The sequence below is a fragment of the Pezoporus occidentalis genome, unplaced genomic scaffold, assembly GCF_034315485.1.
Source record: "Pezoporus occidentalis ecotype Australia unplaced genomic scaffold, CSIRO_AGI_Poc_V1 ctg143, whole genome shotgun sequence".
NCBI classification, from domain to species: domain Eukaryota; kingdom Metazoa; phylum Chordata; class Aves; order Psittaciformes; family Psittacidae; genus Pezoporus; species Pezoporus occidentalis.
This window is the reverse complement of record NW_026913241.1, coordinates 902,420-921,993: the sequence shown is the minus strand read 5'-3', so window position 1 is coordinate 921,993 and position 19,574 is coordinate 902,420. Positions and strand designations below refer to the sequence as shown.

The 19,574-nt window shown below is 40.5% G+C and overlaps 1 protein-coding gene across 3 annotated transcripts in view; it reads left to right on the top strand.

The window, feature by feature from the left end:
- Nucleotides 1–19,574, top strand: part of MYO1B (myosin IB) — a 115,492-nt gene that overhangs the window by 26,156 nt on the left and 69,762 nt on the right. For all 3 annotated transcript variants that reach the window (XM_062610001.1, XM_062610004.1, XM_062610003.1), the window contains one exon: nucleotides 6,009–6,124. In XM_062610001.1, the coding sequence (XP_062465985.1) occupies nucleotides 6,009–6,124 (116 nt within the window). The remainder of the gene's footprint in view (nucleotides 1–6,008; nucleotides 6,125–19,574) is intronic.

Here is a 19,574-nt window from a genome sequence, read left to right as displayed (position 1 = left end):
CATGGTTAAACTTCATGAGGTTGGCATCAGCCCACCTCACAAGCCTGTCAGGGTCCCTCTGGATGGCATTCCTTCCCTCCAGCGTATCAACCGAACCACACAGCTTGGTGTCATGGACAAACTTGCTGAGGGCGCACTCAATCCCACTGCCCATGTCAGAAACAAAGATGTTGAACAAGACCGGTCCCAACACCGATCCCTGAGGGACATCACTCGTTACTGGTGTCCAGCTGGACATTGAGCCATTGACCACAACTCTTTGTGTGCGGCCATCCAGCCAGTTCTTTATCCGCCAAGTGGTCCATCCATCAAATTGATGTCTCTCCAGTTTGACATCCTAGTTTGTTGTTTTCAAGTACCCAGCCCATCCCTCTCTGCCTACATTGCTATCCACAGTAATGCAGTAAATCAAAGCCTCAGAAATTGTAATGGTCTAAGGTGGCTTTACTTTTAGTCTTGATGTTCCGCTTTTCCTTATTCTTTTTAAACATAGCATCTAGCAACTTCATGAGTGTTGTCAACCTGAAAAATACACAATGGACCAGAAGCAGGGTGCATTTAGCTATTTTATTGTGGCCAACCACAGTGAAAACCAAATTTGAGCACAGAGCAAGATTGTTCAAATAATAGATGATATTTTACTAAGGTACTGATTTAGTTGCTACTGTTTATTAAAATGAGAGATTTCATTACAACGTAACTTTGCAGTGTTAAATTTGCCCAGTTCTGTTTGAGTTTGGGATGGTTCAGAAAATCGAGAACATGTAAGTACAGGCTTCCTCTGTGTCTGCCATCTCCTTGGCCTTGGCTATTCTGAGCATGCAACGGCACATGTTCTTATGAGCTGGCAGGACCCAGAACCGCAGTACTTCAGGCAAACACAAATGAAAATGAGTATTATATTAGAAATATAATTTTTCATATGTCACATTAGAAAAACCCATAAAACCAAAACGCAGCTCCCCCCAGCAAAGAAAACAGTGCTGCCCTAGCCATGGTTCTGGGTTTGTGCCAATAAAATCTCGTCACACTTCTCTTTGATCTAACTTTAATGTCTCTTATTTCAGTGAATTGTTTTAGTGGCATGATGTAAAACTCTTAAAAGTCATAGGAACCCTGTACATTTGGGCATAATCAATACTAAGGAAAGGTGTATTATACATATCTGGAGTATTAAAACTACTCTGCATGAATGGAAGAATCAGCATCTACACTAACAATCTTATTTCACTAGAATTATTTGTTTTCTATTTCTGTGTTCCAATAAAATGGAGCACAGAAAAAAATAAAATAGGGCAAAACCCCCAAATAATAGGTTTAAAAAGTAGTAGGTTTAAAAAAATAAAATAGGGCAACCTTTTTGGCCTTTGGGAATTGAGCACACTTGCAGGGTACATTAGCAGTTGGGCATTTTAAGGCTGGAGTGACTTGTGTGCAGTAGCAATTTGTCTGACCTGTTGCTAGCTACCATGGATAAGAAACAGTGAGTTTCTTTTAAACAGAGCTGACGAAAGTGATGTAGTGTGCACTTCCAGGTTTGCAGCAAATCTGTGTAGATGCTTAATGAATTTAAACTCTGCAGAAGGTTGCTTTTGCTACAAAGCAGAGGAGCTTTTAAAGATATGGAGCAGGCTGTAGGATAACTCCTATGCTGCAGCTTCAGCTGCTCTCAGTAATGTTCCCTGGCTTCCGCAGCTGCAATCTTCTCACTTCTGGGTCCTTGGGGTATTAAAAGACTAACTTTACCAGGAGGAGAAATAGCTTTATTAATATGCTGTATCCCAGGGTGTGAAATATTCTCCCATAAGCTCTACTTAGTGGTGTTCTAAAAGCTCCCCTTCTTGAGTTGGCCTGTATCGCATTTTCCTTGTGTATCAGATTTTACCATGGTGCTTGTGTGTCCTGGCTGCAGAGGTGTTTGGAACTTTCCCTGCTCTCTCTGTAAGGGTCTTGCAACCTCTCAGCTAAAAACGCCCACAGGGGTTTTAGGCAGTTTGCCAGTTTCTAGCAATAGCTTTCCCCAGTGCTTGTCTGGGAACAGGCTGCTTGCAGCCTGTAGGTTTCTCCTAAGCAATGGGTGCCTCCTATTGTCTTGCTATTTCAGGCTTCCTCTTATGCCAGTCCTAAAGCTGCTTGGGTTAGAAAGGCACAGGCGGCTTTGCAAGGCACATACAAGCTTGAAGTAGCAGCAGTATCTTGCCCCAAGAGGTTATGTTAGCTTTCAGTCCTCTGGGGAGAAAATCAGGCATCAAAGTGTCCTGATCATTGCATCTTGAACAGTACTTAGAAGTGATGTGTAACAGATATTATCATCTTTTCCAGTTGAATTGTGATTTGGAATTTTCTTCCTGCTTGTGGTGTTAAACCCTTTGCTGAACAGGAATGAGTTGTATGTGTTGTTTTGGTGGAGAATACAGAATGTGCTGACATTTGACCTGATAGACATTTCGATGCTCTTTTGCTCAGATGAAATGTTAGCCCATTACAGTGTTGCCATACTATGTGACAGATGGACTGATAAACAGCAAGTGAGAGTACTCTTGGTTTGGATTCTGGACAAACATGCCAAGGAGGCAGAATTTTCCTTGTGAGTTATTGCATTAAAGTAGAAATTTGGAGGAAAGAGTATTATCAAGAATCTCTAGTTAGCAAAACTTGAGGAGACAGCAGATCTTGTCCAAACTTGCATAACGAGACCATGTCAAAGCCAAGAAAGAAACAAATCTCCTGCCTGCATTCTGTGCGTTCATCATCGTGAGACCATTCCTCTGGGGTTTAATTTTTTTCCTTAAACAGGGAAAATGAAGGATCTCTTTAGTCTCTGGAGTGCCACAGTATGGTCTCCCACTACTCTTGGCATTTTTCTTTCATCACTGGAATGTTTCTATGCTTGTCCCTTGCTCAAGGATTTAAGCCATTTATGTTGTTTGTTTATAATAGAGTTCTGGTGGGAAGGCAGATGTTATGTGGGAAAGCTATTTTCCGGATCTGTTTATCCCTGTTATGTGGAATCTCACAGACCACCAGTAGCAAGTAGCTATTAAGCATCAGCTATGAAATACTGGCATTTTTAGAAGAGGAAATGCATTAGTTCTTGTAAGCAGCTTTGCAGCAAAAAAACAATGACTGCTTGGCATGGTTTGCCTTAGTATTTAAAATGGACATGAGTATGTCTTTGTTTCTATATAGCCATCTGACCTTTTGAAGTATTGGTATTTTAGGAAATGGTCTGTATTTGTTCATGTCTGACAATAAACAGCTAACTTGAATTCCCAAAATACATTGTCTAAGCAATACTTAGCCATGAAGAGATGGTTCTAAATAAATCTCATTTGAAAGCCTGTATTCAAAATTAAAAATCAAAGGTTTTGCTTTCACTCATCTTTCTCTACTTTGGCATCTTGGGGTACTTCAGGGGACTTAGCAATTACATTGTATGCTGTTACGGTGGCAGACAAGCTGAAAAGGGCAAGTCTTCAAGTTTCAAAGAATTTCTGTTTCAAAATACAATCTTAAAGATCTAGTCTTTGTCTTTCTTCTGCTGATTCTTTCCAGCGTGGATTTCACGACAGGCTGAATTCACAAATTGTAAGGATTTAGGAGGAAACAAATCAACATATTAATGTTTTATCAAGAAAGAGTCCTAAGTGGGGTATCCATGCACTTGTGAAGGCTAGAAAGCTTCTTACTCTTGACTATTACCCTTGGCTATCTGTTACTCTTAACAAGAATCTGTAGACTTGGGTGAGATGGTTTAGCGTGAGGTGTCCCTGCCCATGGCAGGGGGGTTGGAACTAGATGATCTTTAAGGTCCTTTCCAACCCTAACTATTCTATGATTCTATGATTCTATGATTCTATGACTTGCAAATGGCCAAAGCTGCATGTGTTAAAGAAGGCAAAGTAGATTCTGTAGAAAGGCAGTTTTTGCATTTGCGTCTTGCTCAGCCAAAGACATTAGACATAGATGGAAAACATCTTCCTCCTTGGGGGAGGATGACCACAAAACTAGGACAATTTTTTTTTATCAATAGTTGAAGGAAATATATATACATAATCATGCACTGTGGCATGTGTTTGAAATTAGCAGAAATCTGAATTATTTAGGGATGGTTCTCAACAGTCAGTATCTGAATGCCTTTAGGGGCATTTTTATCCTGGGTTGCAGTGCAAGGCAGATTGGAGTTGTCCTGTTTTGAGCTGTAGCCTGGCTGCCAAGATGGGAGACAACTTCAGGCTTGCTCCCCGTAGCCGGGCTCCACATGGGCTCTTGAGGTGAAACCAACCTGTTTCTAGGGTATTTGTTCTGTTCTGGGATTGGATGCATGGGGTGAAATGTTCTGCAGAAGTTTTCTGGCCGGTTCTGGAGGAGGGGGTGGGGAAAGTATATGTTTAGGAATGGTGAGTTTTGAGCCCAATTAGTGAAGTATTGTGTTTCATCATAGCAGCAGTTGTACAGTGAATTGTCAGCAGAAGCTGCTTCTGTTTCATCCAGTGGGTAGTAAACACTACAAGGGTTAACTACAAGAGTCTCTGGAAGCCTCATGCTACATGTTTTATCACTGCAGTCTAGTTTGCTCAACTCTGTTTTAAACAGGACAGAAAATGCCATGGGGGTTCACAGCTTGCCTGTGCATATACATGCTATAGAAAATGGGAAATCTTGCCCTCCTAGCTTCCTGCTTAGGACCAGATTTAGTTAACATTTAGCAGAGAATTGCTTTAGACAGGAAAGCTAGACAGGGAAGCATTGCAGCAATTAATATTATTAATTTGTGACTGCAGCTGTGGAGGTAATTCAGTGCTCTGCTGAACCTGTTGGTGAGTAATTTGGACTCCTCATGCCTCTATTCCCCTTTCAAAATGCATATTACAGCACATATTACTTTTCCTGTCACAAAAGTTATGGGGAGAAATCCAAATAGTGATTGCAAGGTGTCACCGCAAAAAATCATGTATCTCTGTCAAAAACACTGCTTTACTTCTGTAGCTAACTAGCAAATGGAATCCGAATAATGGGAACCTCTGGCTTTTGTGTGCAGCCCTCACACCTCCTGAGGTGCCCCTGGTTACTGGAAAATTTTGTTTCACCACCTGTTATTTGTTTCTTTCATGGTTGTGGAAAGAGATACCGAACACTTGGGGTTTAATTAATCTTTGATCTGTACCTGCAGGCAGGGTGGAATGGGGGTTTGGCATTTTTTCCACTCTGGTATGTTTGAATGCGGCCTTTACAGCTGAGGGGAGGTGTAGAAAGCTGCAGGGCACCTCCCAGTAGGCTTGACGAGGGCAGGTTAGTTGTCATGTGCTGACATGGTAATCATGGTGTACGGTATCCGTCTTCATTCGGCTCAGCAGTGCGTGGGACCTTACGGAGTAAAACAATGCGTTACTCCATCTGCTTTCCAAGTGTGTGTAGAGTCTAGAAATAAAAATCATGCTTTGTGTCTGCTAAGGAACTACAGCAGGACTTTGACTGACTTGAATCCTAACAGTAAATGTCTTTGACAGAAACCTGTCAGAGGCTATTAGCCTTCAGGTTTCCTCTCTGTGAAGTTCTTCTGTGCCTGAGGCTTTGGGAGATAGAGTGAAGCTCCTCCTTGGGTGAGGGAGTGCAGTCCAACCCTGGCCTTGCTTTACATGGTTTTGTATGAGTGCCTGAGGGCTGCAGCAATTTGCCATGTGACATTTGCCATGCAGATGGAGCGGTTCTTCAGGGACATCTGTGTCCTTTTTCCTTTCCCTCTCCCAGCTGAATTTGTCACAGAAATGTGTAAGATTGGGCTTTCTTTTAAAATATGTTCACGAGCTTTCTGTTATGTAAAATATCTGCTTGGTGATTGTTGAGAGTGATCTAAAAGGTGTTTCTGAGTGTATGTACCTATTTTATTCATTGCTAGAATTAAGCTGTTTGGTTTTGCATGAATATTAAATGAGACAATACTATATAAGCAGCAAAAGCATGTTAAAAGTAAAATCCATGATAACTTTTCTGTTTTCCTTCAACAGACATACATTGGTAGCGTGGTGATATCAATAAACCCCTACAGATCTCTACCCATTTATACTCCTGAGAAAGTGGAAGAATACAGAAACCGAAACTTTTATGAACTCAGTCCTCACATGTAAGTACAATGGAGAAGTTTTAGTTTTCATTCTGTCCTGGAATAGATGGTGCCAGCTGTCTGTCTCCTCTGAAGGTCTGTGTTGATTAAAGCAAATGAAACAAACATCACACCACCGCTCCCCCCCAGATGAGTTTTTATTAGTTCATCCTTATTTTAAAGAGAAGTCAAGATGAGCTACTCTTTCTGTTTCATCTATTGAGATCCTGGTGTATGCATTTTGGAACATTTTCCTCTAATTGTTAGCAGTAGCCTTTATTACTGCATTGTAAAGTAGTCTGTTTTCAAGGAAATCTGTCTCTTACAAAGTCCAGATTGCTTTGTGAAGGCCTCTAAGTGTTACTTTTGATATCTGAAACTCTTCATTTCTCTCTGCACAATGCAAAAAATGAAAAAAACCTCGTGATAAATGCAGAAACATATTGGATGTGTCTGGATGGTAACTGTAGGGAAATAAAAGCTTGGTCTCCTCTGGTGGGTGGAAATGAGCCCATTCTAAGAGGTCAGCCAAAGTGTCATGAATATATAATGCAAATTTTAAGGCTAAAATATACAGACATTCAATATTGCAAAATACGATTTGCATATGATGTAAATTCCAAGTTGAAATTTAGGAATAGAAGACTGGGAAGTAGGTGTGAGCCCTTATTCTGACTTTCATTCACCTTCTGCAAGTCTTCTACAGGGGTGCATATATTGCAGAGAAGTCAGAGGCCTTTTCTTGTGGTTATAGAGAACAGACATGACCCATATTATTTGGTTGTAATTATTGAGAGTAATGGAATGTGGTTAAGTCTCTGGTTAAGACTCTGATCATGGGTATGGGTGGTGTGGCTGAAAATGAGGTACCTGGTCTTCAGGGTCTGTATGTTGCAGTAATGGTTTTATCTTGTTTGACATCATAGTGATGAGATTAAAGCCAGCTGTTTCTCTCCTCGTCATGACGCTAGGATAGAGAAGTGTTTCCAGTGTGTTGGGAGGTTGCCACCTGACTTTTCAGTCACATATTTAGGAGATTTACTTCAGTGATCAGTGGTAGGATAAGTGCCTAAACATGGCCATGCATTTATGCATCTTCCTTCAGCATTAGCTTATGTATGGAAAGAGTTCTGGAAGTTATTCTGTTCTGATTAACATTTTACCTTCACACTTCATCTGTAACTTCTCTAGATATATTGGCTAAAATGCAAACAGCAAAATAGTAAGATCAAATGAGCTTCAAGTAGGTCTTGGTCCTCTTGGATCTGAACTCTGGCTATGTCCAGGTTTTCTTCCTTTATGCTTTTGTTCAGCAAGCATAATTGCTTGCTAAATTAATGCAGTTGCCTGCTAAAAGAACTTTCTGCTCTGCTGACTTTGTTCAGCTGCATAAAATTTGTTGTCATATGATGGAGTATTTTAAAAAGAAAATCTGAGAGTTAGACATTCTGAAAGTCAGTGCTATGTACTTGGTGTCCTGGCTTCAGCAGTAGTGGTCATTTTTCCCTTTCTTAGTAGCTGGTGCAGTGCTGTGTTTTTGACTTTCAGCCTGGGAACAACACTGATAACACCAATGTTTTTAGTTGCTGCTCAGTAATGTTTACTCTGACCAAGGACTTTGTGAGCCTCATGCTCTGCCACGGAGGAGGGGAAGCCGGGAGGAAACAGAGACAGGACACCTGACGCAAACTGACCAAAGAGGTATTCCATACAACAGCATGTCATGCCCAGTATATAAACTGGGGGCAGCTACCTGGAAGGGCTAGATTGGTGCTCAGGTTGGGCTGGGTATTGGTCAGTGGGTGGTGAGCGGTTGTATTCTCTTCCCTTGTTATTTCCCTTATCATTATTATTACTGGTGGTAGCAGCAGTGGTTTGTGTTAAACCTTAGTTACTGAGCTGTTCTTATCTCAACCCGTGGGAGGTACGTTCTTTCGATTCTCCTCCCCATCCTTCCAGGAGCAGGGGCGAGGAAGTAGGTGGGGGAGTGAGCGAGCGGCTGCATGGTTCTGAGTTACAGGCTTAAACCACAACACTTGGTTACATGTTGAATCAAGTACATAATAATATATTGACCTCCACATTTTTCTTCCTCTGTTGAGAGATGGTTTTCCAGAATAGAAATGCTCAACAGTCATTCTTGTGTGTATTTTGAGAATCTTAACTTTGTAGAAAAATGTTTCATAAACTTCATACATTGCTATTGACAGTAATTGTATGGTCAGGCTGCCGTCTCAAAGCAAGAACTTATGGAGTCCAAAAACACTAGAAAACCACTTTAAGAGCAGTAGATGGGAGTGAGAAAATGTTGACTTTTTAACTTATGTCAGGTCATCTCGACTGTGTGATGGCTTTTGCTTGCGAGTTTGGATAGAGTGCCAAGTCATTGAAAGTCTAAGACTAATTTGTCATGGACAGATATGATCTCTCCACCAATTTTCTTTATTTGATATTGCTTCTGTATGAAAATTTTGTCTTCTGACACCTGCTAAGTAGGCAAAACATCTTTAAACATACAGGATTAGGAAATAGTGTTTCTTATGGTTTCTTTTACACAGTGTTTTCTTCTCAGACTCTAGAAGTATAAAATGATCCTACTTTATGGTCACCTTGCTTCCCTTCACACTTGTTTGTAGATTCTTATGAGAACTGTAGAATCAAGAGCACAAAATGACTACTTTGTGCTAAAATTGGTTAACTTTCACCATCTTTAAAAGATGCTTTTTAAATACTGTAGGTATATGAAATAAGTGCAGTGTAGGCTGCCTTATGCCACCTCTTGACAAGCCTAAACAACTTTTCATCCTTTTTAACGTATAGTGCCTTGGACTGTAGCATAAGGATTCATGCCATTCCAGTTGTTTACCCTGTGAACATAGAGGTGGTACTTGAATGCTGGTTAATAGGGCATGAGGTGGTTTTACAGGGTGTCCATATAGTCCTGCTGCAGCCAAGCCTGGGCTGTTCACCAATGGGGCACTTACTTACCATGCTGGTCAGTGCAGGCCAAGGACTGGGTTTGGGACAGACCTGGCATCATCCCAGCCTTGGAGCTTGCAGCTAATTCCAGGGTTGACTGATTTGGTAGTAGCAGGCTACAGTTAAAGCAGGCTTCAGGCATATCTGGGGACATTGCTACGCTTCTACAGAGACCTTGCAATCCTCAAGGTGTTTTTTTTAGCTGCTCAGGAACTTTAATGAGGAGCTACTGAGACACAAATTGCAATTTGTGGTATTTCTTGTGACGTGGGGGTAAAAACCCCAACATTGATTTGTGGAGCTGTACGTACTGATTTTTCTTTGATGTGTAAATCTTCATTGAGCCACAGCCTCTTCAGAAGAATTGATTGTGGGTAAGTTCACTGTATCATTTAAGTGGGCTTCTGGAAAAAACTTGTGGTTCCTATTGTGTCATCCTGAGCAAAGCAAAACTCTTGACCATTTATAAGGAAACTAATGCATATGACCCAGAAATAAAATGATATATAGCGCATTTCATACTTCAACATCTCCTTTCTACAAATAATCAATCTAATTTTATTACCAGTGCTAGCTAGAAAAAATGCAAACAATTTATTACAAGAAAATTCTAGCAGTGGTTTGGTTTGAGGTTCCTATAGAAACCAGGTCTGTATGGCATCAAGTCTTCCGTCAGAAATAAACATGCTGTCACCTGTTGGCATAATTGCTCGTATTCTCCAAGGTCTGTGATTTTGGAGAGAATTCAGGTTTGGGAATCACAGGTTTTAAATGTCAGCATCTCTAGATGAGACAGCTATGGGATATTCCCAGAGCTCTGGCTCTGTGTGGGAGCTCCTGGGAAACCAAGGAATCTAAGTAATGTTTTGATTATTTACCAGCAGTGTTGCATGACCTTCTGTCTCTGCTTGAGGTGCATGCAGGGGTTTTGGTGTGATGGATCGGTGTAGGGAGGATATGCATGAGAATACCAACTGTCCCAGTAAAATAGTGGGCTTGGGGAGCAAATGAAAACAGAAGGAAAAAGAGAAGTGTATAATGACATGAAGGAATTCTGTACCTTAAGAAACTTTTCCCATAGATCGTCAGTGAAGGAAACATACCTACGGGAATGAAAAATCTGTTCATGAGTTTTCTTAGCTGTAATCTGAAAGAGGAGGGGAGTGAACACCAAGTCATCTGCTCTGTGTTTCCTCAAGAGCGTCTGTGAGAGTGACTGACGCTTTCAGCGACGCCAGTTAATTCTTAATTGTAGGGTTTGAGCAGCGTTGGGTTTTGGTTTGTTTTTTTTTATTGTAATGATCTTTGGAGACTGGAGTAAGGCCATGGGCACACACTGCATGGGCAGCCAAATTGAATTTCTGTGAGAATGCTCCTGTTCAGGTGATTTGGGATCTTATTATACCTGATAAAATTATATATAGTGTTATACCTGATCAAAGAGTTTTTATTTTAATAGTTCATTTCTCTCTAAATGCACCACTGTTGTTGTGACATCATGTAATAAAGTGTTACTTCTCTAAGTCTCCTGGAATGCTTGTTTTCATAGTCTGTAGCTGTTTTCATAGCTGTTATAGGAAGTTTACCAAGCTCTTTAATTGTTGTTTGAAAACATTTTGTTAATCTTGCTGGCTTTGTCTTTATCTGCAAGGCAGGATCAAACTTGTCCCTGACTTCATAGGGCAGAGTATGACATTTCAGTGTTCAAACAGTTTGCTGCTGTCCTTACACTTCTGTTCTGCTCTTTCAGTTGATGTAATTACTCTTTCAGTTGATGTAATTGCGACTTTGCTTACCTTGTTGGGTGAGCTAGACATGAGAGAGAACCAGGCTGTCTATCTTGCTAATTTACATTGGCTTCTACCAGTGACAAAGGCAACTGCTGGTATCTTTGAAGGAAAGGCAATAGGCAATAAATCACTTATCATACCATTTATTTGTAACCATCATGCCCCATCACTTTCCTACTAGCTACAGATTTGCTTTAAGCGATTGCAGAGTATGTGCTTTCTTGCATTTCCCATCTTAGCATTAGCTCCTTGCTCCTGTCAGCTTTCTGTGTCTGGCAGGTAGGGTGTTTTTTTGCTCGTCTTTATGTTCTGAAAAGCCTTTACCTGCTCACATCAGAAGAATCACAGGTTATTTTAACTGGAGGGACAAAATAGAGAGTAGCAACTGTACTGCTAACAGCAAGCTACAAGCAAATAAGAGTTCAGAGTCAGTGTTTTTTAGCTATGCACAGAAGCATTTATGGTGAATAACTGGGACAGCAGGCAAATAGCTCTTATCAAGCATGTATTTAATTCCACTTACGTAATGTTGCTGTGTATTTTGTTTACTTGTTACTATTTTTGAATTAGAAGCTGAAAATTCCGACAATTAAAACTTTTGCAGGTCACTGGTGAAAACCAGCTTGTCTTTACACAGGATACAAGCACAAAGGTATCAACCTGATGTCTATTACAATGGAAGAATAAGGAACTTATTAATGTCTCCCATTTCAGTGATCATCGTATTAGTAATTACCGGGACAAATCGTCACTCTGCAGGTATCTGCAATTACTCTGACAACAGAGATAAAATTTGCTGTTTCCTTAAGAAGTTTTGAGCTGGTGTAAGCAGTGAATACAGAAGTTACCTTTTTGCTTCTGGCTTTTTTTGCTGGTATTCCATGATTGCATGTCTTTGGAAACACTGAGGTTACAGTAGCTCTTTTTCCTCCTTGATTTAAAGCAAATATTTTTGTCTGAAGGGCATGATAAAGCCCCAGCTGTGAAAGATAGGTTTTGCCTGTATGTAAAACTAAACTTTTCCCTATAGGTAGCAGAGTTTTAACATACACAGTAGCTATCATTGTTTGTTGAGGAAGGGGATGGTGGGGTGAGAGCCTGTGCCATAGTTTAGTGTCCTTTGTTTTTCTAGTTTTTTTTTTTTTAACATTTCCTTTCCAGCTTGTCCTTTTCTTATCTTCATTTCTTTTAATTTTGTTTTGGGCTTTTTTGGAGGGGTTAAATTGTATTATTTATTTGTTGTTGTTATTATTATTATTATTTAATTTTAATTTTTAAATCCCCACCATGGCTTTGTTCACCTCACAGCAGTCATTAGCAATTATTATTTCTAATAGGTTCCTGACTCCTTCAGAGGCTCAGTCTTTGAACTTGCTCATGTGGCTTAGCAAGGTGCCTCTTTCAGAGATTTATAGCCAAGGGAAAATGATCACTTCAATGGTTAGTTGGCAAAATTAACTGCTGGGCAGGGAGGGAACATCCATGGCTGACAGAAATCATAAATGGCAATTAGGGAGGACTGCCAGGACCTAATTGTTAAACCCATGCTAGGAACGAGTTGAAAAAAGAAAATGTAAAAAAACCCCTACAGAGAATATTGGAGTCTTATTTTGGAAGGGATCAAACTTATTACTCGCTTAACCTCTATAGAGAGGCAGTTCTGGATATGGTGTATCCATAAGTGTAAATCCCTCAAGTGTATAGATGAAAAGGGAATGAAGCATCACACTTCCTTCAAGAGTCAGGACTTCATGCCTGAGAAAGGCCTCTTCTATTGCAGGCTGCTGGCACACCACCCATGGGATACACAAGTTCCTAAACTTTATACTTGGTAGGAGATTTCAGAAGTCCTTCTGAGAAAACAGTTTTGAGAAAAGCAGTTGTGATGTGGCATATTGGAATGGCTGTTTGATTCTCTGAAGAACATTTTGGAAGTGATGAGTGAACTGGAAGGCTGAGGGTGTAAAGCAAGTTTTCTCTCACATACAACAATGAGTTTAGCTTTTTCCTGAAACCTGAGCAGGGCTGTTTTAGTTGGTTTGGATAGCACATGGGGCAGCCATCTCTCTCACCCCAGTGCTTCAGAGGTGAGTGTAGTCTTATTGACAAGAGCAGTAGTTGCTTGTTTGCTCCTGGTATTAGATTGCACAAAATTTTGTAATAATGGATAATAATGCAGAAACTGATTTATAGCAGAATGTGCAGTTGTGAAGAGGCTCAAAAAATGCAACCAACACCCAAGAAATATAAGCAACCTGGAAAAGCAATATATAGATGAATATTGTGCTTTATTTTAGCTTTTAAATGGTCTGGAGTGACATTTAGATGGGATTCCAAAGTTCACTGGAATGAGCCTTTCTGCTGGTCCTCTAAGTAGTGCTGCCCAAATTAAGAAATGAAAAGGCCCTTCAAATTCTTTTTGTATGGCACTGTTGCTGCCATTCTTCTGTAAGTGTCCAGGACACAGGATTTCCAATGTGAAAACATACGATGCTGTGTGTAGCTGCAGAGCTTTAGCACAGATAAGGTGGAGCTGCCAGAGCTGCCTGCACTCAGGCTTGCCCAGACATCAGACAGTCTGGTGGTGTGGAGTCTAGGTGGTTTCTTATGTTGTTGAAGCATTTAAACACTCCCTAAGCTAAGGAGTGTATATAGGCTACACGGAATAGAAAAAGCATCAAGACAAAACTGTCATCATAGAATAGTTAGGGATGGAAAGGATCATGTAGTTCCAACACTCCTGCCATGGGCCGGGATGCCTCACATGAGACTATATTGCCCAGGCTCCGTCCAGCCTGGCCTTGAACACTGCCAAGGCTGTCCTCCCAAATACCCCCGGAGGCAGAAAGGACTCTGCCTCTGGTCTCATGCTCCAGCATCTTTTGGTCCCTCAGAAGCCACAGCAGCATACACTGCCATGACAAGGTTACTCAAAAGCACCAGTTCCCCTGGCTCACAAACAGTGTGGGTCTCACAGCCGTACCAGTTGGCGGTACTGGCAGCCCTGATGCCAGAACCCCCACCTCTCTGGGCAGGACCCACCTGGCTCCTGTGGCTCCTCCATCAGTTTCTCATTTGGTGAGCTTTGTGTGGTCCTGCCAACACGTGTCCAGTGGGCTTCTTGAAGAAGCTTACAAAAGTGCAAGAATCGGGTACCTTTAAAACATGGCAAGTTTGTAAGGGAACCACTTAACTCCAGATCTATTCCAGATGCTTCTGTAACTTTATAATTGTCGTCATGGTGTATGAAAGAAAATAATGTTGGGGCATCCTTCATGAATTAACTGCTGGCTTAGAGCCTCCACAACATAACTTTGTTTTCAGAACTGTTTTCAAATATTTACTCATACCTCTGTATACACAGCATACTTTCACATTTGACTTCAGTCATTTTGGGGAACAAGAGTCAAATGTTTTTAGTTATCTATGATGATCTCTTTTCTTTCGTTTTTGGTTGTTTTTTTTTTTGCATGTGAGTGTATTTGGTGTAGTCCGTGTTTATTTGTAAGCGTAAAAAGGTTCGGGATTTGGATAGATTGGTAGAGCAAAGATAATTAGAAAAAAAAAGAAAGAATAAAAAGCCTTAATGTATGTTGGATAGCTGGAGATGTGTGTTAATGCGCCAGTAGTCTAAACTAATGGTGACTTCTTTGCCAGATCCCATTTCTCTCATTTTCCTGGAACTGGAGTGTTCTGGCCTGTGTTCACATATTATGCCATTGGTATTTTTAGGACATAAAATGCTGAGATTCTTTGAAAATTAATTGGCATTTTAACTTGAAGTAGAATCCCTCTAATGCACAAAAGGCTTGGGAATCCACTCAGGATGACTGAATTGTGGGCACTTAAAAGAAAGAACCTGCAGTAAGTTTTCAGTTTTATAGTGCCGTTCTGCATATTGGGCAGACAAAGAACATAACTGTTCTTTGTCTCTTCTCAACTTTTCAAATAGTTCTCCTTTCAGCTCTACATTTGTATGTCTAGGCTAGACTGGCCTTTTTTTGTGTTGCCTAATGAAATGGAGTTCTGATTAGAAAATTGACTGATGTTATGGTAGGATGTGGAAATAAAAGTGTTTTTGAGCGCTTTATGCAGTTTTAAATGTGACCTGATTTTTAAAAAAGGATCCAACTGCTTCATTTTTCTGTTCATTAGAATTTTAGGACATTTTTTCATGCTGGAAAGAATGAGAAGTACTTATAAAGGAGGCACTACTGTTTTAAATGCAGACTGGAAAAGTGAGAGCAGGTAGAAGCCCTGTCAGAAATGAGAGAAATCTGATTTTATATTTTCATTATGCCTTTCCTGAATAGGCAGCATGGTACTCCCTTAAGATCTGGGATTTCAAATTGCAATTAAGAACATCTGTCATCCTTTCATTGGAAGTGCCTCATTGTGTTTAATGGTTGTCTTTTCTTCTTCCCCCCCCCCCCCCCCAGCAGTTTATAACACACCAGGAAATGCCCATCTGCTACGCTAGGAGCCTTTGTCATGATTTTAGATGCAGCGTAAACAAGGTTTAAAGAAACTTCAGTAAAATTCCAGCTCTTATACCACCTTTAGCCGCAGAACATTTTCCATTCAATCTCTTCTTATTGGCAACTTCATGCAAAAGGCTCTGATTTCTTCAACTCTGGGTACATCATAGTTAATAATGTAGTTTGGGTTATTAAAGATAAACTTTTTCATGTTATGAATCAGGAAATACACAGTCTTAATATTTACTGTCTAGCACACTGAATAATCTTTTACTTATGTTTTGAATAGATAAGAGAGCTGGGACTGAGCTTTACAAACAAAGGTCTGAAGTACAAAGACAGTTTAATTGCGGTCATTTCAGTAAATTAGTCCAAATTTGCATTTTTCTTGTATACAGCTTCCTTTTTATACACTACAGAAATGATTTTTAGTTGCTAAACCTTGCAGAGTTCCAACCGCAACTGATCATAGTTACTCCAAGATGATTCTTAGTGAGGATGTATCCACAAGACAAAAAAAGATGTGTGCAGTTATCATCCTCCTCGAGTACCAGCAGACCGACCAAGGACACAGATGAAATACATCATCTCTGGAAACAGTCCATGGGGGCTAAACTAAAACTTAGTGTTTGAGCAGTCTGAAGAAGGCTTTTCATTTCTTGCTTTGACCATTCATGGATAATTTTGGACATATATATATATATATACACACACACACAAATCTTATGCACAAACTTAAGCAAATGCCTTTTTATAGACTGAATAGATACTTCAGCTTGATGTTGTACCTGAGCTAACAAGCTCTCAGAAGCTCAGATAAGCTTTAGTGCCTGCTTTGTGCAGGGGTTCACGAGAGGTGTTTTATTTGGAAAAGAGAGCTGGGAGGCAAAAAAGAAGCAGCCTTGTCCAGCTTAACAAACCAAGTAGTTTTGTTGAGAAGAGGGCTTAAGAGTTACTCAACTCCTCTGAGTGAAGTAGCAACATACCTATGTAATTTCATAGTGTTGACATTGCCCATCAGATGTTTTCCAGATAACTGCATTACTTTTATTGTCACTGTTGTTTCTGCTAAACTTGTGGGCAGCTGCATGCTAGCTTTTGAGTTACATCAAATCTGATGATTAGCAACTTACTTCAGCTTACAAAAGTTGTAAGGATGTGATAATACTCCTATTTCTTCAAAATTGTAATGTGACTTCAGTGGAGTGCTTGGCATTTTTTTCTGATGGCGAAATGTTGCCTTCTGTTGCAGTCTATGATACTAATACGTAGTTGCCGTTTCTTTACCCATCTCACCAGGCAGAACTGTGAAGTCACTCCAAAATGTGTCTTTTTATGTGATGTGCTGTAGCTCTTGGGTATTTGCAGCATGCTGGAGTTTAGTCGTGCTACAGTATGCTGTTGTCCTGCGAGATGAGACCTTTGAAAGCATGTCCCTTTTTGTAAAGTGAGTATGTTAAACTGGACACTTCACTGGTTTTCTTCCCCTGAGTACTACAACATGTTTAATTACTTTAGAATAAAGGAATGAATTTGTTTTTCATTCCCCAGTTAGCAGAGTAGAGCAAGCTCGTCTGAGAATATTTATACTTCTGGAGTAAAGTTTTTTGCAGAGAGAGAAGTCCCTGCATGAGCACATGGTAGCAATGTATGCTTACTGTGGAAGCCAAAACTTGATTTGCTATATCTCTGCTCCCACTGCATCAGGTAGAAATAACCCATTTCTGCCTTCTGACTTGAGGGTGATGTTTCTTAGGGCTGCAAATAAAAGCAGGTGTTTCTTTTTGCTAAGCAGTATGGCACTCTGCCTGTTTGCTGAATATTTGTTCTCATGAAATCCTAAGAGCAGCACTCCCCACTCCTCTGCCTCAGGAAAACCTCACAACCAGTATAGATCTATTGTGGTTTCATTTACAAGATCAATTGCATATTGATCAAAGGCTGGCATTTCTACATGGAGCATCTGTGCTCTGCCACTGGTTTGAACAAGCTCAAACTGTAAGGCCCAAAGATACTTCCTATTTAAAAAATAAATTTAAAAAGAAAAGGAAAAAAAGCAACTAACGGTATATTCCCATCTGTGCAGGAAAAGCCAAGCTATAATGATCATTGTTCCTTTAATAGGGTTATAGAGTCTTTTCTTTTACATATTTCATTTAACCTCTACTTTGGGCCTGTTTTTTTTGTTTTTTTTTTTTTTTCTGAAATAGCTATGGATAATTATAAGGACCTGTGTTTAGCCACAGTCTGTGTTTTAAAAATGAGGAGTAATTGCTTCTGAGTGTTTTATTTTGGTGAAATATGTATTATGCTTCGTCATTTAAGTCCAGCTGAATTACACTTTTATTGGGGAGTTTTAGTGTGCTATTCACACAGTGCAGGAGCGTACTCAAAGCATGTCTTGTTCTACAGAAAAAGATTTCTTTTATGTAAACTTTGGCCAAAGCTGACATGAACTGAGCACATGTATTTGACCAATAACCTTACCTGTTTTTCAGACATATTCTGTATTGGGTACAGAAACAAATTCAATTTTCTGTACAGTATTGAGAGTCTGGTTATTTCAGCACAGAAGGGGAATGACTGTTTTCCCCTGTTCCCCCTTTAACTCCCTGTCCAGCCAACCCTTCATTTCCATATATATGAAGAAGCTCAGAGGTGCAATTCAAATCTGCTAGTACGCAGATGAAATAGTGAACTGGGAGTTTAAAGCATTTTGTGCCCTCTAGTTAAACTCTGGTAGAAGCCAAGCACGGCAAATCAGTTTGCACCTCTCTTCCCTTTGTTTCCCGTTCAGCTGTCTGACCCCTTGCTACTCCATTTGAACTGGGGAATGTGCTTTTTAGTGGAATAAATCCTAATTTTTCACAAGCTCAACCTCAGGAACTGGAAAGCTTGAGGAGGCCCATAGGGAAGACCAAACCACTCACCAATGATGTTTCTGGTGTGCCATCAAACTGCTTCCCTGGCAGGAGGCTGTCGGGCTGGCAGTTCATGGAAAAGTCTGGAGTTCCAAATGCAGAAATGGCTACCAAAAAGGCTCAGCATATACTTTTGCAATAAAACCACTGAATGTAAGGAGCTGGCTGGTTTAGGCAGTCATTAAACCAAGCGTGCAAGTGCTGATTATCTTAGGAAATAAACTATATCTAATTAAATATGGTTTTCAATAAAGCAGTATAAAAAACTTCCTGTACTTCTCTTCGAGGATATCACAGGCCAGTAAAATTGTTGTTTTCATAAACGGAAACGCCTTTTCTCTCCCAAGCAACTTACAGTTATTGCAGTGCACGTTACAGACTGATTTGCTTTAGGTCTGTAAGAGGCCCAGCTGTGTCCTCCTGTGTGATTGCGTAGGATCTGGTTGGTGCCTTGGGTAACACAGCCTAATATGTGGGGTGAGAGGCTGTTTTGGTTCCAAACTCATCTGGTTAATGCTGTGCCTTGAAATGGGAGTTACTCGCTCATGTTAAACCCATGGGCTTTATTTATGTATTTGTATGGGTGAGGAGGTAACGGTTACATGGCATCCAGCTGGCTGATGTAATTTCAAGGAATGAGAGTAGTCAAGGGTGAATCCAAGCCAAGCTGCTCTTTTGGAAAGCTCAGACATGAATATACTTGCTACCCCTCCTCTGCCACCTTGGTTTATGTAAATGTTCACTTCAGCTGACAACAGGAACCTGTTCTGAGCAAGAGTTAAATATTTAAATTCCCTCCTTCAGGCAAATGAAGTCACGAGGTATACCTGTTGTTTGTTTGCAGCTGTTTATGGTGTGTACAGCTGGCATGGGGCCGTGTTAGTTCAATTCGCTATGCCCTAGTGGGCTTTCCATGGTTAACGTGTTACCAGGACAGGAGGTGGACCTGTTGGCTTGGTTATGTGCAGAACCAAAGCATTTGTCTCCTTGCTCTGCCACCATAGTAGATTACTTTGGAGGACCCAACCTTGGACCCATGCCCAGGTCACTCTCCTGACAGTCCGCTGGATGTATTTCACTGCCATCTTACAGGACTGGGCTGTTGAATGTGATGTGGACACGCTCCCTGGGGTTGATAGCGTTTGCTAAAATGTAGAGGGAGAAATTACTTTGTTGTCTGCATCAGAAAGCTTTATAGATCCTGTTTTGCACTGGTTGAAGGAAAATAATGCCACAGTTGGGTCATAGGCTCCTGGCAAAAGGCTCTTCTTGTTTTCCATCATACTAATGTGCAGCTCTAAAG